The sequence below is a fragment of the Rhinopithecus roxellana genome, chromosome 19 (genome assembly GCF_007565055.1).
Source record: "Rhinopithecus roxellana isolate Shanxi Qingling chromosome 19, ASM756505v1, whole genome shotgun sequence".
In the NCBI taxonomy this organism is placed as follows: Eukaryota; Metazoa; Chordata; class Mammalia; order Primates; family Cercopithecidae; genus Rhinopithecus; species Rhinopithecus roxellana.
In genome coordinates this window covers 41,953,161-41,977,280 of record NC_044567.1, presented here as the reverse complement: position 1 = coordinate 41,977,280, position 24,120 = coordinate 41,953,161, and the positions used below count along the sequence as shown (strand labels likewise).

At 48.1% G+C, this 24,120-nt stretch overlaps 1 protein-coding gene across 3 annotated transcripts in view; it reads left to right on the top strand.

Annotated features, from left to right (window-relative positions):
- Positions 1 to 619: 619 nt before the first annotated feature.
- Positions 620 to 24,120, top strand: part of MMP28 (matrix metallopeptidase 28) — a 29,826-nt gene continuing 6,325 nt past the window's right edge. For 2 of the 3 annotated variants that reach the window (XM_010385193.2, XM_010385192.2), the window contains exons 1-4: positions 620 to 1,060; positions 17,349 to 17,428; positions 17,597 to 17,784; positions 23,293 to 23,517. In XM_010385193.2, the coding sequence (XP_010383495.1) occupies positions 950 to 1,060; positions 17,349 to 17,428; positions 17,597 to 17,784; positions 23,293 to 23,517 (604 nt within the window). In that variant the 5' untranslated portion in view covers positions 620 to 949. The remainder of the gene's footprint in view (positions 1,061 to 17,348; positions 17,429 to 17,596; positions 17,785 to 23,292; positions 23,518 to 24,120) is intronic. The other variant, XM_030924251.1, reaches the window with a different exon arrangement.

Genomic DNA, 24,120 nt, shown 5'->3' with positions numbered 1-24,120 from the left:
ACTAAATATCATATGCTGTCATTTTATTGATAAGGAAACTGATGCTCGAAGTAGTTAAATCCTTCACCAAAGATCACACAGCTGCAGCCTACCCCTTATTAAGTGCGGACTTCGTGATGCCATGCACCCTGCTCAGTAATTTACAGGCATTATTATCTCATTAAATCTCCCCAACAGTCACAGGATAACGGTATTCTTATTATCCCATTTACTGATGAGAAAAGTGGGTTCAGAGAGGGTGAGTGACTGGTCCAACACCACACAGCCAGCAGGTGGCTGAGGCAGGACTCAAAGGGCTAGCAAAGGAGCAAGTCTGGAACTCAAACCCAGTTCTGACCCCAGCCCTGTGGTCCTTCTCTTACACCCCGACCCTGGGTGGGGGGCCTCGCTCCCCACCCAGCTGAAACAATCAACGACCCTCAGGTAGACCAAGACCTCTCTTCATCGAAGTCTTAGGTAGCCACGCTTGCCAGGAGAAGGCCTTTCTTCCCTCACCCTCCCTGGACAGATCCGGGTCAACTGGAGGTGGCGGGCGAGAGGACCGACCCGTAGGGCGGTGGCGGGCGCAGGGCGAGGCCGTGCAGCGAACGGAAGAGGCTCTGGGACCGCTGCGCGTTCCAGCGGCGGAGCGGGGTGGGTGGGGCGGGAGTGACGGGCCTCCGCCCCCTCCGCCTGCCTTTCCTTCCTCCCTCTCTCGGTCCCCGGGGCCGGCGGACCCGCGGGCAGGCACTGCCCGGGCTGGACGACCTCTGGCCGGCTCCCAGCGAAGCGCAGCGGAGGAGCGGCCCAGCACGCGGAGCTGGGGCACTGGCGAAACCCCGGGACAGTCCCACTCTGCGCGGGGTCGGCGCAGAGCATTGCCATCCCCGGGGTCCCGGGCGCGGCTGACTGCCGGCTGGCTCCCTGCGCGCAGTAGCTCCTCGAGTCGGGCTGCACCAGAGGCAGTGAGATGGTCGCGCGCGTCGGCCTCCTGCTGCGCGCCCTGCCGCTGCTGCTGTGGGACCGCCTGGACGCCCAGCCCACGGAGCGCGGAGGCCAGGAGCTGCGCAAGGAGGCGGAGGTACGCGGTGTGTACCTGGCGGAGAGCGGTGCGCGTGCTTGAGACCTGTCAGAACTCGGCAGTCAGGCCACCTGGCAGTCCCCTGTGAGCAGACAATCTGCGTTACCCTCCCCCGTCCTCCGCCCCCTTCGCACTTGAACATAAAGAGCCGGGCAGTTTTTTCCCCGTGCCGGGCTGGAACCACACAGGCACGCGAATCCGCACTGATGGGCTGGGGTGGGTGCAGAAACAAGACCGGACAGACAGACAAGAGCCCAGAGGGGACCTCCTACCCTAGTTTGGCACGGGGCCACTCTCCCTCACCACCTAGGCTGGAGAGAATGACGTTCATTCGTCGGGTGCCCGCGAACGGTGTGGAAGCCTCAGTTTGGTGCTGTGGAGAGGGTACCGCTGGCTGGCCGGGACGCGGAACACAGCGCTGGCTTCCTGGCTGGGGACCGCCGCTGACCGGCTTGGGCAAGGCATTTAAACTGCTCAGAACTAGTTGCTTTGTGTGTAAAATGTGCAAGAGTAGTATACTCTCAAGAGTTTATTCTAAGGAGCTTTAAACGGGGCTTCAGGACTGAACTTGTGAAAAGGGGGCAGGAACCTTAGAGAGCTCCCTTTCCATTTTCTTGCTTTGGACTCAACTTGCTTGCTGCAGGTTGCGCAAGGGGAATTTTTTTGTGAAGTAGGGGTGGGGATCAATATGGGGCATCTATTTTCTAGATAAAAGTGATTGTAGGCCGGACGCAGTGGCTCATGCCTGTAATCCCAGCACTTCGGAGGCTGAGGTGGGCGGATCACCGTAGGTCAGGAGTTCGAGACCAGCCCGTCTCTACTAAAAATACAAAAATTAGCCGGACGTAGTGGCGGGCGCCTATAATCCTAGCTACCCGGGAGGCTGAGGCAGGAGAATCACTTGAACCCGGGAGGCAGAGGTTGCAGTGAGCCAAGATCCTGCCATTGCACTCCAGCCTGGGCGACAGAGCGAGACTCTGTCTCAAAAGCAAAGCAAAGCAAAACAAAACAAAACAAAATGATTGTAATAACACAACAGTATCGTTTCTTTTCTCCCCCTAGAGAAGCATGTCCGCCTGTGTGCTTACTTCTCAAGAATACGACCAGGGTCTACACTATTTTAAGGAGAAGGAATTTGAACAGGTTTTGTTTTGTTTTGTTTTTGTTTTGAGACACAGCCTCGCTCTGTCTCCCGGGATGGAGTGCAATGGCGCGATTTTGGCTCACTGCAACCTCTGCCTCCCTGGTTCAAGCGATTCTCCTGCCTCAGCCTCCCGAATAGCTGGAATTACAAGCATGCGCCATCATGCCGGGTTAATTTTTGTATTTTTAGTAGAGACGGGGTTTCACCATATTGGCCAGGCTGGTCTCAAACTCCTGACCTCAAGTGATCCGCCTCCCTCAGCCTCCCAAAATGCTGGGATTACAGGCGTGAGCCACCACGCCCAGCTGGAATATGAACAGGTTCTGAATTACTGAGCTCAATGCTCTGCCCTGAGACTCTTGCTCCTCTAAGAGCTTCTTTCCTGCCCTCAAACTGCCCATTGAGAGCTTCTCAGTATCCTCCCTACTCCCCTTCCCTGGAAGGGCAAGCTGAATTTGGGGAAACTGCAGAATGAAGAGGGCCCTCTCTGAATGCCTCATCCTTCCATCAGCCAGCTCCCATCACTACGGGGGAATATTTGGAAATGACGCTGCTTCAACAAGGGATTATCTCTCATCGCCTTCCACTCCTTTCCTTCCTAGCACTGGGCTCTTGCTCTGTGCTCTCTGCTTTCTCTGCACATTCAGAGAAGCACTTTGTTTCTCTGAATTGAGACTCTTACAACATCAAGTACAGAGTCCTTGCAGCCCCAGGAGAAGGCTTCTGTCTGCCAAGTGAAGTCTTGTTTAAGAGTCCCACCCCACCTCCCTGCAAGTTCGGGTCCCAGGCAATCCCTGGCAAGGGAACAGAGACATATCTCTGCTGCCCATGCCTGTGGTGGCCCCAGATGGAGAGAATTTCATCTTGGGGTATGCTTGGGAAACTTAATATCCAGCAGATTTTCTTTCAGTCTATTTAACATAAATTGAGGGGAAGGGGATTTTTAACTCTGAGAACAAGAAAATATTTTAAAAGCATAAAAACTCTGGAAATGTGTAATGGGTATGTATGTGTCTCTATACGCCTATGCATGTACACGTGTGTGTGTATGTATACATATATTACATATATACACACACAACTGGGAATGTGTCTATATGTGTTTTTTATATGGGTAATTGCATGAGCTTCAGGGCCAGACAAACCCATACGTAAACCATGGATAACTCATTTAACCTCTATGAACCTCAGTTTTCTTCTCCATACAATGGGGGTTAATAATGCCTATTTCACAAGATTGTTGTATGGTTTCATTGAAATAACATATGTACAATGCCTAGCACAGTTCATAGGATATAGAAAGCAGTCTATAAAAGGAAGTTGCTCTCAATGTTGTTATTACCTTTATCATGACTTTAGAGAATACAGCTTTGGCTTAAAGTCTGGGCTTGAAGACTATCTCCCTCACGACAATAATACAGGACAAAATATGTAAGGCGACTATTTTCAGCATTGGACAGCAGACAGCACAGAGCTGCAATTCCCTAAGAGAGTATTTTAGTTACTATGACAACATTACAAATTACCCCCAAAACTTAGTGAAGTAAAACAACCATTTATTGAGTTCACAGATACTGTGAGTCGAAATTTCAAATAGGGCACATCAAGGCAGCTTGTCTCCATTCTACAGTGTCTGGGACTGGAATCATCTGAAGTGTGTTGATATCTGGCGGTCGATGCTGGCTGTCGGCTGGTGGCCTCAGTTATTTTTCACGTGGACCTATCCACATGGTCTGTCCATGTGGGTTAGTTTGGGCTTCCTTATAACATGGTGTCTGGCCCCTGGGGATGAGTGTTGGAAGTGGGGAGAAGAGAGAGGAACTATATCCTTTTTATGACCTACTATGGCTTCTACTGCTCTCTATTGGCTAGAGCAGTCACAGCCCCCTCCCAAGTTCAAGGGTAGGGAAGATAGACCCCACAATTGCTGGGAGGAGTGTTAAAGTCATGTTGTGAGAAGAATGTAGGAATGGGAGATATTGTGTCATTTAGGGAACAACCATCCACAGAAGGAAAACCCAGAAAGTGAGCCCCACAATTGCCCCTGTCCTTTGCTTGGAGACAATTCCCGACTGCAGTGCGGGGAACTAGACCTCAAGCAGAGCACAGCAGTCCTGCTGTGCTGAGGGACAAAGCTCAGAGTTCAGGGCTGTTGAAGTAGCTGGAATCTGTGGAGCGGTGCATTACAGAGGAGGGAGCTATACTGAAGGGGGTTCCCATAAGTCTGTATGGGGTTCACTGCAAGTCCTTGCCTGGGGACTGTGCTAGCACGTGTAGGGCGAGACTGTGTGACACTTACCAGAGAACAGCTGCTATGTGATTGAGAACAGGAAATAAAACTGGAGAAGTTGAGCAGTTCTGGAAGATATCGGCAGTGTGGGCCAGCCAAAATGGAAAAACCTCTTCAACACCCTGGGCATCTATCTGAAACACCAGCAATGCCATGCTTTAGGTGTAAGCACCATGAACTAGAGTAAGACCTACTCCAACAAAGCTTGGAAATGAGTAAACATAAAACACTTTTTTCCCTTGTCATAATTTCTGTAAAAGACAACTGGCTGCTTAAAGCAAAATGATAACATTGTAAGTTGGACTTTATTTTTTGAGACAGCCATGGCTCACTGCAGCCTCAGTCTCCTGGGCTCAAGTGATTCTCGTGCCTCAGCCTCCTGAGTACCTGGAACTACAGACACGCACCACCATGCCCAACTAATTTTAAAATATTTTTGTAAAGATGAGGTCTCCCCATGTTGCCTAGGCTGGTCTCAAACTCTTGGACTTAAGCAATCCTCCTGCCTCGGCCTTCCAAAGTGCTGGGATTACAGGCTGGATTTCTACTATTCTACAACAGTAGAATTTTATTTACCCACCCCTGCTTCCTTTGGCCAGGTGCTGTGCCACTGTCGTAACTACTTCTTTTCGTTTGTTTTAAAGTCCAACTTATGACTATGCCCCCTTATGGCCATAAGTTGGACTTTAAAACACATGTAAAAGTAACAGTTATGACAATGGCACAAGGCAAGCGGGGGCAAGTAAATGGAATTCTGCTATTGTAAGATTAGTACATTTGTGGCCAGGCACAGTGACTCATGCCTTTAATCCCAGCACTTTGGGAGGCCGAGGCTGGAGGATTGCTTGAGCCAAGGAGTTTGAGACCAGCCTGAGCAACATAGAGAGACCCTGTCTCTACACATTTAAAAAAAAAAAAATTAATACATTTGTGAATTGGAACATCAGTGTGAAGTGGGAAATGGGATGTGTCAAGTGGAAAGTGAGAGATGGAGGTTTCACCATGTTGGCCAGGCTGGTTTTGAACTCCTGACTTCAAATGATCTGCCTGCCTCGGGCTCCCAAATTTCTGGGATTACAGACTTGAACCACCATACTCAGCCTCTACAGATTAATTTCTGTGTACATATATTTGGATATCCTGGACATTTCATATAAATGGGATCACATTATATGTGGCCTTTTGGAACTGGAGAGTTGGAAACTTTAACACTACTCTCCCAATAATGAATAGAAAAAATAGACAAAAAAAATCAGTCAGGATGTAGCAGACTTGAACAATACTGTAAACCTTCTTGACCTAATTGATGTTGATAGAAAACTACACTTGAGAACTCCAGATACACATTCTTTTCAAGTGCATATCAATAATTTACCAACTGAGACCATTAGGCTGGGCCATAAAATAAGTCTCAGTTCATTTAAAAAATTTAAATTTTGCAAAAGGCCAGGTGTGGTGGCTCATGCCTGTAATCCCAGCACTTTGGGAGGCCAAGGCAGGAGGATCATTTGAGGTCAGGAGTTGGAGACCAGCCTGACCAACATGGTGAAACCTCATCTCTACTAAAAATAGTAAAAATTAGCCAGGCATAGTGGCAAACGCCTGTAATCTCAGCTAGTAGGGAGGCTGAGGCAGAATTTCTTGAACCCAGGAGGCAGAGGTTGTAGTGAACCGAGATTGCGCTGTTGCACTTCAGCCTGGGCAAGAGCGCGAGGCTCTGTCTCAAAAAAAATAAATAAATAAAATAAAGCCGGGTGCGGTGGCTCATGCCTGTAATCCCAGCACCTGGGGAGGCTGAGGCGGGTGGATCACCTGAGGTCAGGAGTTCGAGACTAGCCTGGCCAACATCGTGAAACCCCGTCTGTACTAAAAATACAAAAATTAGCTGGGCGTTATGGTGTGTGCCTGTAATTCCAGCTACTTGGGAGGCGGAGACAGAAGAATTACTTGAAACCGGGAGGCGGAGGTTGCAGTGAGCCGAGATCGCGCCACTGCACTCCAGCTTGGGCAACAGAGCAATACTCTGTCTCAACAACAACAACAACAACAAAAATTTAAATGTTGCAAATTGTGTTTTCTTACCAAAACAGAACTAATTTTAAAATCAATAGCAATAAGACATCTAGCAGAGCCCCAGATATTTGGAAATTAAACAACACACTCCTAAATTACTTATGAGTTGATTCAGAAATCATCAGAGCAATGAAACTAAATAGTAATGAAAATACAACATTTTATATCAATATTTGTGAGATGCAGCTAAAGCAGAGCTTTAAATGAAATTTACAGCTTTAAATTCCTATAGTAAGAAAGAAGAAAAATTTTAGGTCAATGATTTAAGCTTCCACTTTAAGAATCTGAAGAAAGAACAAATTAAACCAAAAGGGCACAGGAAAGAAAGAAATAATAAAAAGCAGCTGTGTGATCATAGGTAGTTCCTTCACTTGGCTGCAGTTTCCTCTCCTGTAACATAAGGGGGCTAAATTTCTTAAATGACTTCTAAGATTCTCTCTAGCTCTAACACTGTTTGGCTTTGGTATGCTTGTATGCTTGTGCCTCTATATATGTGTGTGCCTGTGTGTGTGTATATATCATCTGCCTTTGTGTCCATGTCTGTCTGTCTGGATGTGCCTGTATTCTCAAGTCTCTGGGTGTATTCCTGTACCCTGTGTACATGGCTCTATGCGTCCTCTGTGTGCACACAATGTAACAAAGTCGAGGCCTTTTCAGAGTGGGCTTTCCCAGGGAGGAGACTAACTGCTTACAAAGCTGTGTTGTGAACAAACAAGTTCATTGTTGCCCACTTAGGAAAACTAGAGCTGCTGACAGCACTAGTAAGGAGGAAGAGCATGCACTGCTGAGTTGCAAGACTGAGAATTAACGGATGACATCATCACCCTGTCCCCCACTCCCATTCCAAGCCAGACACTGTCCTGTGCTTGGGTGACACAGATTCCCAAGGGATCTATCTAATATTTGCTTTGCTTGGACCTTCTTTAGAACAGCCAGGCAGTAGTTTCAGGACCTGCCTTCCACTGGGTGGTCTAGCTATATCTGTACAGCTACTCCCAGTGTGCCAGTATAAGGAGCTGGATAGTTTGTTTCTCCAGGGAGACACTGGAGCTTCTGTGGAGTATCCACCCCCAGATGCAGTGTCTGTTTCTCATACCCCAGAGCCATTCATTTGACTTTTCGTGAGTCAGAAACCCAGAAGCCTGGGTGTGGAAGCCATTCCCAAGAACTTAGCTCAGTGACTCATGGGTACAGGGTGAATAGAAGTGCAGAAGAGGCTCTGAAGGGTTCTAGAGGACCACAGTTGGTGCAAAAGCACTTGTCTAGCCGATTACCAGGATTTGGGTAGTGGAAGCATGACCCTAATAGCAGCGAGAGATGGTTGGAAAATATCTCCTTAAACCCACCCTTGATCAAGGCATTATTTTGTGCCCTAAACTTAGCCCCACAAGTCTAGTGAGAACCATGAGTCCACACGGTATATTTATTTGGCATTAGAGAAAGAGTACAAGATGTGGTCTGGATAAAGACTAACTGGCTACTGTTTTCCATCTTCCTTAAGGACAGAAAATGAAAGGAGGGCTGGTCACAAAGGCTCATGATGGCTGTAAACCCAGTACTTTGGGATGCCAAGGTAGAAGAATCATTTGAGGCCAGGAGTTCGAGACCAGCCTGGGCAACATAGAGAGACTCCATCTCTATAAAAATTGAAAAATTAGCGAGGCACAATGGCACATGCCTGTAGTCCCAGCTACTCAGGAGGCTGAGGTACAAGGATCACTTGAGCCCAGGAAGTCAAGGTTTGTAGTGAGCTGTGATCATACCACTGCATTCCAGCCGGGGCGACAGAGCAAGACCCTATCTCAAAAAAAAAAAAAAAGGAAAGAAAGAAAAAAAAAAGACAGAGAGAGAAAGAAGGAGCAGGGATTATAGCAAGAGGTATCTAGGTTATACCCAGATAGAACTTTGTGACTATAAGACTAAGGACAAAGGGGCTGGGTGCAGTGGCTCACACCTGTCAACCCAGCATTTTGGGAGGCCAAGTTGGGTGGATCACTTGAGGTCAGGAGTTTGAGACCAGCCTGGCCAACATGGCAAAGCCCATCTCTACTAAAAATACAGAATTAGCCGGGCACAGTGTGCACGCCTGTAATCCCAGCTACTCGGAAGACTGAGGCAGGAGAATCGCTTGAGCCCAGGAGGCAGAGGTTGCAGGGAGCCGAGGTCATGCCACTGCACTCCAGCCTGGGCAACAGAACAAGACTCTGACTCAAAAAAAAAAAAAGAAAAGAAAAGAAAAATGAAGGACAAAGGAAAGAAGGAGAAAAGAAAGGGAGTCAGGCAGAGGGAAGGGAAGGGGAAGCCTTTACCCAAAATAAAGGAAAGGAGCTGAGTTGACCCCACTGCCCTGAGGTCTTCACTAGCTCCCAGGAGCCACAGAGTGAAAGCAGATCATTCTGGTAACAGATGTTTGTCTTTACACAGAAACATGCTTCAGTCCAGTCAAATGCCTGTGGCCTGTTAAACAACCTGTTTTGGGTGTGATGGAAAACAGGATCCCAGCCCCTATTTGAAAGCCACAGCCCATTGCCTGAGCAACTTATTTTCTCTGCTCTAACCCTGCACTTTCTTATAAAGCAAATAAGAGAAATCCAGCCAGAAACACCCCAGTTTGACCTTTTTCTTGAGTGTCAGCTCGCCAGTAGAGACAGCAGCTTGGCCCTTGCCCCTTTAGTTTTAAAGCCTCTGAGTCACTTGTTTAAATACAAAATAAAACATCCTAGGGTAGATGTCAGAAGATTCAGATTAGAGTACTGGTTCTGTCACACACTAGGTCACTTTGGTAAGACACTACACTCCCCTGAGACTTAATTTCTTCATTTTTAAAATGGGAATAGCAACACCTGTCCTGTCTATATTCTTGCAAGGTCATTGTGAGGTTCAAAGAAGGTGTGATATCTTCAAAAAGCTCTACAGTTGTCTAGGGCTTATTGTGCTCCTGACTACCAGAAAATATTTTCTTTCTTTTTTTTTTTGAGACAGAGTCTCGCTCTGTCACCCAGGCTGGAGTGCAGTGGCGCAATCTCAGCTCACTGCAAGTTCCGCCTCCCGGGTTCACGGCATTCTCCTGCCTCAGCCTCCTGAGTAGCTGGGACTACAGTTACCCGCCACCACGCCTGGCTAATTTTTTGTATTTTTAGTAGAGACGGGGTTTCACCGTGTTAGCCAGGATGGTCTCGATCTCCTGACCTCATGATCCGCCCGCCTCGGCCTCCCAAAGTGCTGGAATTACAGCCTTGAGCCACCGCGCCTGGCCCCGATATTTTCATATATAGAACACATCAAGGCAGAATACCAGCTATCATTCGTCTTTTTTTTTTTTTTTTTTTTTTTTTTTTTGTAGAGACAGGGTCTCACTATGTTGCCAGGCTGGTCTCGAAATTCTGGCCTCAAGAAATCTTCCCGCCCCAGCCTTCCAAAGTGCTAGGATTACAGACGTGAGCCACTAAACCTTGCCATTCTCTGCATCTTGACTTGGCTAATAATGCCAAAGATACACTTAAATGATAAGCACAATCTCAAATAGTCACTATGGGAACTAAAATAATAATAAAATGTAACATGAGATGGAGTATATCATAGGTAAAGTGACAGTTTCTGCATGCATTTGGCAATTTTTAAATTCTTAATTTCATTTCTGCTGCTGAAATTCTATGATATGGAGGATGTCTAAGAAGGTGAGTCCTGGCTGGGCATGGTGGCTCACGCCTGTAATCTCAGGACTTTGGAAGGCCGAGGTGGGCAGATCACCTGAGGTCAGGAGTTCGAGACCAGCCTGGCTAACATGATGAAACCCCATTTCTACTAAAAATACAAAAAATTACCCTGGCGTGGTGGCACACGCCTGTAATCCCACGCCTGTAATCCCAGCTACTCGGGAGGCTGAGGCAGGAGAATCGCTTGAACCCAGGAGGCAGAGGTTGCAGTGAGCTGAGATTGCACGATTGCACTCCAGCTTGGGCAACAAGAGCAAAACTCCATCTCAAAAAAAAAAAAAAAAAAAAAAGAAGGTGAGTACTGCACACTCACCTACCAAATGTCCCTTCCAGCAATAAAGCTCCATGACCATAGAGGTAAAAATAACATTGTTAATAGGGCAACTGTCATAAAGCTTTCCCAAACCTTCTTCTTAGATGTTGATGATGCTCCTGTGAGAAAGGTAAAACAGTGTTCTGTCTCCCATTTTATACACTGGGGCACAGAGAGATTAAGTAACTTTGTCTTAGCTTACACAGTTAGTCAGTTGCAGAAGCAGGGCTAGAATAATGAATAGAGCTGGAATATATATTAGAGCTCTAATAATCCAACCTCCTGGCCGGGCACAGTGGCTCACGCATGTAATCCCAGCACTTTGGAAGACCGAGGCAGGCAGATCATGAGGTCAAGAGATCGAGACCATCTTGGCTAACACGGTGAAACCCTGTCTCTACTAAAAATATAAAAAATTAGCCGGGTGTGGTGGCAGGTACCTGTAGTCCCAGCTACTTGGGAGGCTGAGGCAGGAGAATGGCGTGAACCCAGGAGGCGAAGCTTGCAGTGAGCTGAGATCTCGCCACTGCACTCCAGCCTGGGTGACAGAGCGAGACTCCATCTCAAAAATGATAAGAATAATCCAACCTCCTAATCTTATAGAGGAGGAAACTGAAGCCCAGAGAGGCACAAGACTTGCCTAAGAACACACAGTTAGCCATAGTAACAGGAATAAAACTCAAGACTCTCAGTCCAGTGCCCTTGCCCTGTCAGTTCAATGATGCAGACTTCCTGACTCAGGTCTTGGGTTCATTTTGCTACACCTCATCATTGGTCCTGCCCTGCGCAGAAATGGCCAAAATTTCCCTTCCCTTAGGCACTAAATAGGCTTGGCTGTATGCACCCTCCCAGAACAAGTCAGGACTGATGCAGGCATAAAATCCTTAGCACTGTGTGATTCCATCAAGCTGGCTGGGTCCCGGGAGAACTAGTTCCATTTTACCCAGACTCCACAGCCACTCCCAGGGACTTTCAGAGGTGACTCCCCAGGAAAGTGGTCCCAGCCCTAATCAAGGGGGTAAGGCATGTTGGCACAAGCTTTTAAGCCAGAGTAGGGTGAGTCACCTAAGGGGCACAGCCTTCCAACTTCCTCTCCATTCAGCTCAAGGCTTGGGCTCCCTAAGAGAGAGGACGGGTGGAAAATAGAGAAGAGAGAAAACCTGGTCCTTGAACTTCAAGGCCAGGAGGAGCAGTCTAGACCCTGCCTCCATGAAGTGGGGCAGGGATGATCCCAGATGGAACTCAGAGAGTCCTTAAGAGAACCACTGAACAAGTCCCCAGGACAATGGAAGCCTAGAAGGAAAATGACCCCCAAGAGGGTTTGTGGTCAAGCTGGGATGAGAACTGGAGCTCCACTTCCCAGTTTTGTGTGTTCTCCTGGGATCCCTTTGTCATGCTTCCACTCCTCCAACCTGACCCCACACACCTGCTCCTTCTCCCATGCAGAGTAGACCATTTCTCTTGCCTTTGCAGGGGAAAACTGAGGCATGAAAAAAGCCTCACAGAAAAGGGTTAGGGACACCTCCAGGAGCAGAGAGAGTTTCAGTCCCACCACCTCTTCACCCGGGGATGTGGATCTGCCTCCACCCCACAGAATGTTAGAGCACTCAGCCCTGACATCATTAAGGAGCAGGAGCCCCTTCCTGCATGTGTTTGAAATGTTTTTGAATATACGCATGTTAAGCATAAAAGTATAAGGGAGCCCATAAATCCTGATAATCCCTGTTATAATACTTCAGTGCCTTTTTTTTTTTTTTTTTTTTTTTTTTGTGGAGACGGAGTCTTGTTCTTGTCGTCCCCCCAGGCTGGAGTGCAATGAAGCGATCTCAGCTCACTGCAACCTCCACCTCCCGGGTTCAAGCGATTCTCCTGCCTCAGCCTCCCGAGTAGCTGGGACTACAGGCACTGGCCACCACTCCTGGCTAATTTTTTGTATTTTTAGTAGAGATAGGGTTTCACCATGTTGGCCAGGCTGGCCTTGAGCTCCTGACTTCAGATGATCCACCTGCCTCGGCCTCCCAAAGTGCTGGGATTATAGGCATGAGCCACTGCGCACAGCCACTTCACTGCTTTTGTAGAAATATAAAATGTCAAATGCTTAAAATTTCTTTTTCTCATTCTTTCAGTGGCTCTGCTTGGCTGGTGTCCCGGGCATGTGCTCATTCTGCTTACTGAGACTTTTAACTCTGCCTTGCAACCTACAGGGTCCCAGAGGCGAGTTAGGAAGAAAGGCCCAGGACTTCCCCTCTGAGCGACCTCTGGAAAAGGCCCTCACTCCCAACCCCCATCCTGCCCTCCACCCCACCTTGCCTGCCAGAGTACTAGGCACAGCAGCCCAGCCAGGAAACAGGAGACGCCGCCAGTTAATTTCCCCTCCGTCCCACTCTATCCAAGGCTTCAGAGTTCCAGAACCAGAGCCAACTCCCTGATAAGGGCTGGGTGTGTTTGTGGAGAGAGGCTCAAGGGAGTGCCAGCCATGCCGACCTGTGACCCGGTCTCTCCCAAATCATTCACCTAGCAAAACTGCCTCTAGGGAGACATTAATTCCCTGGCTACCTTTAGAAAGTCCTCTGTCCATCCTCCCCAAGGGAAAGGGAGGAGACAAGGAAGAGAACCAGGCATCCAGATGAGGTCAGGCAAGTCTGAGATAGAAGCACCTGAATTGAGAACAGAAGTGTAACTGCCATGTTCAAAGCAGTTCCCTTTTTACAGATGGATTGCATTCCAAAAGTCTGTAGTTAATGTTCCCTCTAAGGTAAATCAACCAGATCAATTGTTTATTGAGCATTTACTATGTACCAGGCACTATGCTAAATGTGCATTCTTTTATTTAGTCCTTCTGAGAACCCTGAATAGGATCAAGAATAAATTGAACTTATTCTCACTTTGTGGATAAAGAAAGAGGAGCTCAAAGAGATTAAATAATTTGTCCCCAGCCGGCCGGACATGGTGGCTCATGCCTGTAATCCCAGCACTTTGGGAGGCCGAGGCAGGCAGATTGCGAGGTCAGGAGATCGAGACCATCCTGGCTAACACGGTGAAACCCCATCTCTACTAAAAATACAAAAAATTAGCCGGGCGTGGTGGCGGGTGCCTGTAGTTCCAGCTACTCCGGAGGCTGAGGCAGGTGAATGGCATGAACCCAGGAGGCGGAGCTTGCAGTGAGACGCGATGGCGCCACTGCTCTCCAGCCTGGGCGACAGAGCAAGATCCGTCTCAAAACATAAAAATAAATAAAAATAATAATAATTTGTCCCCAGCCATCTGGCAGAGTCAGGGTTGGGAACAGATTTTCATTCCCAAACCTGGTGGCTATACCGTGATGCCACACGATTTTGAGCAGGAAATAACTTCCCAAATTAAGCCACTAGAACACTTTTAATCCATTATGCATCCAAAAATAGTGTACATTTGCAAAGGGAAAAAAGGAAACAATAGTTCTGAAATACTAATGAATTAATGCAGAAAAACAATGAAATGGACTAGGAAAGTTATCTAGAAAGAGGAGTCTATGAAAAGTTACTTTATTGAGAAGAGGATATGGAGGTTGCTGAAAATGAACGTGAGTTAAATCCACAAGGGGAAGTTGGATACTTGCAAAGATTTAAGGGTTTGCTGGTCTTGGTATCTAGTTTCATTCCCAACTTGTGCATTTTCCTTAAGACAGCAGCTATGACTGGAATTATTTTAAGTTAAGAAATACAGCATAGTGGCCGGACGCGGTGGCTCACGCCTGTAATCCCAGCACTTTGGGAGGATGAGGTGGGCAGATTGTGAGGTCAGGAGATCCAGACCATCCTGGCTAACACGGTGAAACCCCGTCTCTACTAAAAATACAAAAACAAAATTAGCCGGGTGTGGTGGTGGGTGCCTGTAGTCCCAGCTACTCGGGAGACTGAGGTGGGAAAATGGCGTGAACCCAGGAGGCGGAGCTTGCAGTGAGCCCAGATCGCGCCACTGTACTCCAGCCTGGGCGACACAATGAGACTCCATCTCAAAAAAAAAAAAAAAAAAAAAAAAAGAGAAAGACGGTATGGTAGGCATGGTGGCATGCAGCACCTGTAGTCCCAGCTATTCAAGAGGCTATAGGAGGATCACTTGAGTCCAGGACTTTGAGGCTGTGGTGCGCGATGATAATGCCGGCGAACAGCCACTGCACTCCAGCCAGGGTGATATAGTGAGACCCCCATCTCTAAAACACAAAACATAAAAAAAAGAAAAGAAAAGAAAAAAGAAATACAGCAAAGAAAAGTGGGGGTAAGAGAAGAAGACAGAAAATTATTTCTGTATAGGTAGCACAACAAGGAGGGGTAAAAATTGAGACTATGTAGGTAGAAGAATTCTCTGTGTAGAATTATGCAGCTGAGGTAACATTCTTTTTTCATCCAAGGTGGCATTTATGTAACTTTATCAGTGAGAAGGGCAAGTGGAGAGCCAAGTGCATCGTCTGCCCAAAGGGTAGAACTGGTGACAGGTGAGAATAATAGTCACACTTTTCTCTCCACTGGCTTCAAATCACTTGATTACTAAGACAACAGCTTCCAGGTATGTTAGGGCAGGCAGAGTCAAAGGCACCTGGACGCTGAGATATTCTCGATTATACCAATTTCCCCAGAGGAGCTCGTCCTGGTCCATGGCTTTATGTCACCCACATGCTGAAATATTCAGGATCATACAGCCAGTGCCACTTTGAAATCTCCAGGGTAATCTTATCCCCAGGCACCCCCATCTGGACCTCCTGCAGACTTCCTCATACATTAAATGGCATCACCTTCCAAGCCAAAAACTTAGGAGCATCCTGGATTTCTCTCTTTCATTCCCCACCAATTAATCCATCAGCAGGACTAAAACAAACCTATACTTCTTGTCCTGGCTGACAGCCCTGCCTCTCTCTCTGACTTCATCTCACACTCTGTTTCTTCACACTTACTGTGCTCCAGCCTTCCTTCTGTTCCTTAAACATGACACCATCATTCTTAGCCTAGGGCTTTTGAATTTGCTGTTTCCTCTGTCTGGAACACCCCTTCCCACCTCATTGCATGGCAAGCTTCTCATTCTTTAGGACTCAGATTATGTATCAGCTCCTTAGAGACTCGACTCATTCCTGACCTTCCGATGTGAAGTTTCTCTAAATTATTCTCAGTCACATCACTTGGTTTCTTTTCTTCATAGTACCAATTTATGTCCTTTATTTATTTACTTTTTTTTTTTTTTTTTTAGACAGGGTCTCGCTCTGTCACCCAGGCTGGAGTGCAGTGGTGTGATCTTGGTTCACTACAGCCTCTGCCTCCCAGGTTCAAGTGATTCTCATGCTTCAGCATCCAGAGTAGCTGGGACAACAGGTGCCCACCACCACGCCCAGCTAATTTTTGTATTTTTAGTAGAGATGGGGTTTCGCCATGTTGGCCAGACTGGTCTTGAACTCCTGACCTCAGGTGATGTGCCCACCTTGGCCTCCCAAAGTGCTGGGATTACAGGCGTGAGCCACTGCGCCTGGCTTAGGGATGTCTTATTTTTTATTGTACCTAGCAGGGTACCTAGTACACTGCATTAATTAACAAATGAATGACTAAAAGAAGCTTTCTAATTCAAAAAATACATCTTTTAGAGAGTCAAGTTTTTATATCAATTATAAGGTTAGTGGTAAGTGCATTTCTTGTTCTAGGACCTTTAATAGAGCTACATTTGGGGCCGGGTGTGGTGGCGCACACCTGGAATCTCAGCACTTTGGGAGGCTGAGGTGGGTGGACCACCTGAGGTCAGGAGTTCAAGACCAGCCTGGCCAACATGGTGAAACCCCATCTCTACTAAATACAAAAAATTAGCCAGGCGTGGTGGCATGTGCCTGTAATCCCAGCTACTTGGGAGGCTGAGGCAGGAGAATCGCTTAAACCCGGGAGGTGGAGGTTGTAGTGAGCTGAGATTGTACCATTGCACTCCATTCTAGGCAACAAGAGCAAAACTCCATCTCAGACAAAACAAAAACAAAATAAATATATCTACATTGGTGGGGAAGATAACTTTTTTTTTTTAAAAAGCCAGAATTAGACAATTCACAATCCAGCCATGGCAGAGCTAGCACCTGATTAGCTCCTAATCAATACCAGAAGATATTCTAGAGAATGTAGTTGTTTCAGGATGTATATGAATAGTGTATATGCATATAACACATAACACATATTATAATAGCTACTCTGTATGGAGTCCCTCCTATGTGACAGGCACTGTGCTAAGTGCTTTATAAGCACTCTTTTGATTAGTCCTCACACACAAAAAACCCCTGTAAGGTAAGTACTAGTATTATGCCCACTTTACAGTTGAGAAACCTGTGGTTTAGAGAAGTATCTTACTAGTTGGAATTCAAACCTAGTGGGCCTGATTCCAGAGCCTGTTACTCTACTGTCTAGCATGTCCTGCTAGATTCCTACCAATGCCATAAGAAATGGGTAGGTACCACTGGCCCAGTAGGTACTGCAAGGCAGGTACTACTGGCCCAGTTTTAGGCATAAGGAAGCAAAGGTTCAGAAATATTGAGTGACTTGCCTGAGATCATCAGCTAGTTAGTGGTGGCCTGGAATTGAGTCCAAATCCTTTTGACTTTAATCCCAGGACTCATTTTGCTATAGCTTATAGACCCTCTTGGGCAAAAGACAAGAGGTGAGACTGGGCAGGATGTATATGCCATGGGTCCTTGGGGACCAAGGAAGGGAAAAGTATGCTATGGAAACAGCAGATATTCCTCTCTCCCACAGGCATTCCTAGAGAAGTATGGATACCTCAATGAACAGGTCCCCAAAGCTCCCACCTCCACTCGATTCAGCGATGCCATCAGGTAGGGTGGAGGGATGTGGAGGACTTGGGGTAGGGGTGCTAGGATGCCAAGCTGTGGCCATTTCCTCCCTCCTCCTGGAAACCTGGCTGGCCACACCCCAGGGAGGCAGACCTCCCTGCCCTCACCCTTACCACTCACCCTCCCCTTGTGGTCCTTTCCTCCTGATAGAGCATTTCAGTGGGTGTCCCAGCTACCCGTCAGCGGTATGCTGGACCGCGCCACCGTGCGCCAGATGACTCGTCCCCGCTGCGGGGTTGCAGATACCAACAGCTATGCGGCCTGGGCTGAGAGGATCAGTGACCTGTTTGCTAGACACCGGACCAAAATGAGGCGTAAGAAACGCTTTGCAAAGCAAGGTGAGCACTGTTAAAATCTGGCTAGGCTAAGATTTCCCAAAGTCTTGAAGCCAATGGCTAGGAAAACAGCTGAGCCTGGGACTGGACTTTATCAGTAACCTCTCTTCCCTAGGGCACGGGAGGAGTGGGTGAATAGGAACTCTTGGCTTGAGGACCATGATTGTGAATACAGACATTTAAGTCAGAATGACACCTACATTGATGAATTTTCATTGTACATTTTTCCAGATCAAACCCCACAAAACCCACGTAATTCCTTGATCAATTTTCAATGCAGGGCAGTTAAACTGTTGCTAACATTTTTCATTTATATTTACTGAAGTTATTTTCATCAGAATTCATTCTTTTTCTTTTTTTTTTTTTTTTGAGACGGAGTCTCGCTCTGTCGCCCAGGCTGGAGTGCAGTGGCTGGATCTCAGCTCACTGCAAGCTCTGCCTCCCGGGATTACGCCATTCTCCTGCCGCAGCCTCCTGAGTAGCTGGGACTACAGGCACCCGCCACCTTGCCTGGCTAGTTTTTTGTATTTTTTAGTAGAGACGGGATTTCACGGTGTTAGCCAGGATGGTCTGGATCTCCTGACCTCGTGATCCGCCCGTCTCGGCCTCCCACAGTGCTGGTATTAGAATTCATTCTTTTTCAAACGGTTATTAAACAAAGTTGTGATTCATAAGATTTACTTTGTCCATAGCATATTTTTAACCACTTTATTGAGATATAGTTCACATCCCATACAATTTACCCATTTAAAGTGTACAATTCAGTGGTTTTTAGGATATTTGCGGAATTGTGCAACCATTACCACAATCTAATTCCAGAACATTTCATCACCCGGAAAAGAAACTCCATGCCCATTAGCAGTCATTCCCCCTTCTCCCCTTCCCCTAGCCTGTGGCAACCACTAATCCACTTCTGTCTCAGTGGATTTGCCTCTTTTAAACATTTCATCACAGCACAGTTTGCACATTACAGTTTCTGCTGTCATAATTTTCCTTTTGTAGCTTTATTTTGTTTCTTCCTTTTCTCCTCCTCCTTCTTTTAGCCAAATTTAATATTCCAGGGGTTAAGTGGTACAGATCTAAGATTTATGAAGATTTGATTCTTTTGTCAGTTTTTCACAAATAGCGAGTTTTACTATACATAATTTTTTTTGAGACAGTCTTGTTCTGTCGCCCAGGCTGGAGTCAGTGGCGCAATCTCAGCTCACTGCAACCTCCGCCCCCTGGGTTCAAGCGATTCTCCTGCCTCAGCCTCACAAGTAGCTGGTACTACAGGCGCATGCCACCACGCCCGGCTCATTTCTGGATTTTTAGTAGAGACAGGGTTTTGCCATGTTGGCCAGGCTGGTCTCAAACCCACCTCGGCCTCCCAAAAGGCTGGGATTACAGGCGTTAGCCACCGCGCCTGGCCTACCATGCGTAATTTTAACAACCTGATTGTTTTTACTAAGTCTAATTTTCTCTGCTCAATTTTTGCAGCTTTCAAGATTTCTAACAAGATGGGGGTTTTTAACCAGATTTTCATCTATCATTAATTTTACTGTGAACACTTTGGGCCATTGCTACTTTTAATGTGCTTAATTGACTACTTTTACTGATAGTATTCATTAGGAACAGGACAGAAGGCACATAGTTTGTTCTCATTTCTTAACTAACTTGTAAGGAAATTGTGGGCAGTTCCCCTTCGCTGTTGGAGGGCAGCTGTTTCCAGGTGTTTGCCAACCCAATTCTGCTTCACCTACACGCCCAGCCACTCTAGGTCCTCAGTACTGACTGCTTGCCTTCCTGGTAAAGCAAGGAGTCAGCAATGGGGTCTGGCTCCAGAGTCAAGATGCCCTTGGTGTCAACATGTTCTGTGTCCCACCATGTTTCTGGGCAACAGAGAGGAAGAGTGAACTAGAAGAGCAGAGAGCTGTGAGTTCAAGAGGCACTGGTAGAACAGAGAGCAGCATCCCTGGAGCCAGAGGCCCTGGGTTCAACTCTCAGCTGTGTGGCCTGGGCCAGGTCACTTTGCTCACTGAGGCTCCGTTCCTTCATCCGAGACATAGGCCCTTCTAGGTTGCAAAGGAGAGATGGTCCCTGATTACCAGGTGGAAGGGGCTTGTTGTGAGAATGCAGTGGAAAGTGGGGCAGCCCCAGAAACAGTCCAGCAGCTGTACTTTGACCTGAGCTCTGGGGCTGCTTCCTTCTGGCTGTATCTCACCTTCTCACACCCCAAAGGAAGGATCTAATAGAGTTCGTCACTGTACAATTTCGAGCATCTCTCTCTCTCTTTTTTTTTTTTTTTTTTTTTTTTTTTTTTTTTGAGATGAAGCCTCGCTCTTTCACCCAGGCTGAAGTGCAGTGGCGCAGTCTCGGGTGACTGCAACCTCCACCTATGGGGTTCAAGCAATTCTTCTGCCTCAGCCTCCTGAATAGCTAGGATTACAGGCACATGCCACCATGACAGGCTAATTGTGTGTGTGTGTGTGTGTGTGTATTTTTAGTAAGGACGGGGTTTCACCATGTTGGCCAGGCTGGTCTCAAGCTCCTGACCTTAGGTGATTGCCCACCTCGGCCTCCCAAAGTGCTGGGATTACAGGCGCAAGCCACCGTGCCCAGCCAGAGCATCTCTTTTTGATAGAGGATAGTATTACTCAGTTGCCAAATAAAATACAGGATGCCCAGTTAAATTTGAATTTCAGATGAACAACAAATAGTTTTTTAAAGTTAAAAAAAGAAATTTATCTGGCAGCTGGACACAGTGGCTCACATCTTTGATCCCAGCGCTTTGGGAGGCAGAGGCGGGTGGATCACCTGAGGTCAGGAGTTTGAGACCAGCCTGGCCAACATGGTAAAACCCTGTCTCTACTAAAAATACAAAAAGTAATTAGCCTGGTGTGGTGGCACATACCTGTAATCCTAGATACTCGAGGCTGAGGCAGAATAATTCCTTGAACCTGAGAGGTAGATGTTGCAGTGAGCCAAAATTGTGCCACTGCACTCTAGCCTGGGTGACAGAGTGAGACTCACTCTCAAAACAAAGAAAAAAGAAACTCATCTGGCAACCTCATTGCAGGTACCTGCTCTTCCTACCTACCTGCAGGCCTTTTGTTCTTTCATGAGCTGGCAGAGGTTGGGGGCACCAGGGTGTATCTGGGTAGAAAAGGAAAGAAGAGGGGAATGTATATTTATTGAGTATGCACTACATGCCCAGCAGTTCCACGTTGCTGTATCATTTAAGCCTCACATCTTATCATGGGGAAAGTCTTATCAACCCCATTTTGCACATAAGGAAACTGAGGCTTGGAGAGATTCCATAATTTGTTACATAAGTTTGCAAGTAGAGATACTGGGATTCTAACCCATGTTCTTTCCACAGTGTCAATTCCCTGCTGGGAGTCAGAACTCCAGGGTTCTGTCCAGGCAAAGCTTTTAGCTCTCCTCCCCCTTCCCATACTTTTTCCTTCCCTCTTTCTTTTTGAACTGTGGAGCAAGGGTGTCAGGGGGTACAATGCTAGGTGCTACTAGGGCCTGGGGGTCACCATGAAAACCAGCCCTCCCTGGCCAGGAGTTTGGGACAGGGCCTGAAGCGGTTAGCTTTCTCCATGGGAGCAAATCTGGAGGGAGACAGGGGCAAGGGCTCAGGCTGCTGGCCCCCGGCCAGGTCCTTTCTTCCTGGCAGGCACACTAGTGACACCCCCTACCCTGCTCCTCTCTCAGGAAAACAGTCATTTTCTTTCAAGTTCCATTCCTATTCATCCTCCCTATCCTTCCCCCAAACACACACATGCACACACTCAGAGTTTCCTACAGGATTTTATTCTGAGACCTGTCACCTTCACTGGCGGCCTAGAATGAGAAAACTGCCCACCACCCCCTCTTCTGCCTGGGAAGTGAGGGGCCCCGCTAGCTGCAAAGAGGCAGAAGGAGCCATCTCACACTATGCTAGTGGATTAAAGGTTTGTGAGGGGAAAGAAAGCCTGGGAGACTGTCCCCACAGCAGGGTGTGAAAGAGCCCAGCACCAGACAGTCTGGTGCCCAGTGAAGACTCACAGTGTGCCCAGCAGAAGTGTGACTGGCACATCACAAACCCTCAGCTGCACCTCTGGACCCCAGGCCTTCCCTCTGCCTTCCTTGTCTCCCTCGCTTCCTTAGAGTCATTCCCTCTCCCCTCGTTAAGGGTTGGTCACTGGCTGGGAGGCAGAGGTTGGGTAGTTGCCAGGCCCAAACAGGCCCAGGGAGGCGGCATTGCCTTGAATGGAGTTTGACTCGGGGGTGGGAGAAGGGATGTGCCCCTCCCCCACTTGCATTGGTGAGGAGAAGGGAATCCAGCTCCTCTGCTCTCCAAGACCCTCCCTTACATCTGGAGAATCTCAGCTCATGCTTTGACCAGAAGGAATGATGTTTGGGCAGATTTATAGAGTCCTGGCAAATGTGCCTGCCTGTCTATGTGGGATAATGGAAGAGCCCTGGATTAGGTGTCAGGGCCTGCCTCATCTACTCACTCATTCTGGGATCCTGGGCAGGCCCCTTGTCCTGGGGTCTCAGGTCTCAGTTATCACACCCTTGGCCCAAGAGTCCTGCCTCCAAGCCGTGAGTCTTCTACTTGAGGTTATAATCCCAGCCCCTGAATTTGCAGGGCTCAGAAATAGCCCACAAGAAACTCGGGATCTGGCCCTTCCAGCCATGCTGCTGCCGGGTTCATGCTGAGCTGCAGATGGGCCCAGACTCAGTTGACGGCGGCTGGGGCAAGGGGCCAGAGTCTCAGCCCTCAGGGAGGAGTTGTAATTTGGGGCAAAGGGAGAAAAGCCCTTAACTAAGCAGAGATGGAAAACTTTCTCTCAGTCAGTGACAAAACACACCCTTTGTTCTTATTTGTTTTCACCTCAGAGCTCTCCAGAGTCCCTGAGGAAGCGAGGAGGAGAGGGGCAGGAAAGAACCTCAAATGAATGAGTCTTGTGGTTGTTGGCTGGCCATAGACCCCAGGCCCTGGAAAGGGCAGAGTGAAGTGTCTAGAGGTGGCAGGAGGGTGTGAGGCCTGAAGAGAGATGGTGGGGGGCTGGGGGAGTCACAGCTGTGGCCTCTGTGGCCCCACTCGCCTCCGTTCTGACACTGCAGGTGGGGGCTGGGATTTGCTGGTAGCAACAGACACAGAACTGTTTTCAGACTCAGCCCAGGCTGTGGGGAAGAATAAGACCCTAGACCAAGGGTTCAGACAGACTCCTTCAGATTGGGGGCTTCTCCTGGGCAGAGGCTGCATCCCCTCCAACACACTGGGACCTCCACAGTCCAAGCCACTGCACTGGGGACTATCCAGGGTAAGGGGAGTCCTCTCAGTCTGAGGGCTGCCCTCAGCCAGGTAGTATTGCCCTAGTCAAAGCGGGAGCTGCCTAGGGCAAAAACTATGTCTTCCCCATCAGACCAGGGGCTGCTGGGAGAGGGCCTACACCTCGCCATCATACTGGGTCTGTGAGGGCCAGACTCAGGCTCTGCAGCAGGTGTGACTGACGTGGGCTTTCTGGGTGGCAGGTAACAAATGGTACAAGCAGCACCTCTCCTACCGCCTGGTGAACTGGCCTGAGCGCCTGCCGGAGCCGGCAGTTCGGGGCGCCGTGCGCGCCGCCTTCCAGTTGTGGAGCAACGTCTCAGCGCTGGAGTTCTGGGAGGCCCCAGCCACAGGCCCCGCTGACATCCGGCTCACCTTCTTCCAAGGGGACCACAACGATGGGCTGGGGAACGCCTTTGATGGCCCAGGTGCTGACACAAAGCCTCCCTCCCACACAGCAGGAGGGGAACCCAACTTGGAGAGGCAGTTTGGGGGTGGCAATGAAGTATTCACCCTCCCTGTGGCCTTGGCAGAGCCACATCTCCCTGCGAAAAACCCTCAGTCTCCTCATCCTAAAATGGGAACAGTGGTCCTTGCTTTATTATGTGTCACATGTCTGAATGGACAGTCAGATGAAGCTCTGCAAGAAAAATGCTTTGCAAATTCTAAAGAGTATTATGCATTCTGGGAGAATTTCCCAAGGTCTCATCATCCATCCTCTGCCTCTAGACAGGCCTGTGCTTCTCTTGTTCTCCACAGTGGATGTTCACTCCAGAGCCCTAAAACACATCCACTGCCCACCACTGCTCTCCCACCCCCAAATACCACAGCTGCTGCCACAGGGCAAGAGGCACCCTACTCCTGACAACCCCGACAGGGAAGTGCTTTTTATACCTACACCACAGATAGTTCTGTTTGTCCCCAACCTGAAGGTTCTGGCTGCAATTTAAAACACTCTCTTCCCCTTCTGCCCAACGCTGGCCTTCAGAACCTGAGTATAGGCTATTTGCATATTTCCTCTCCTAATGAAG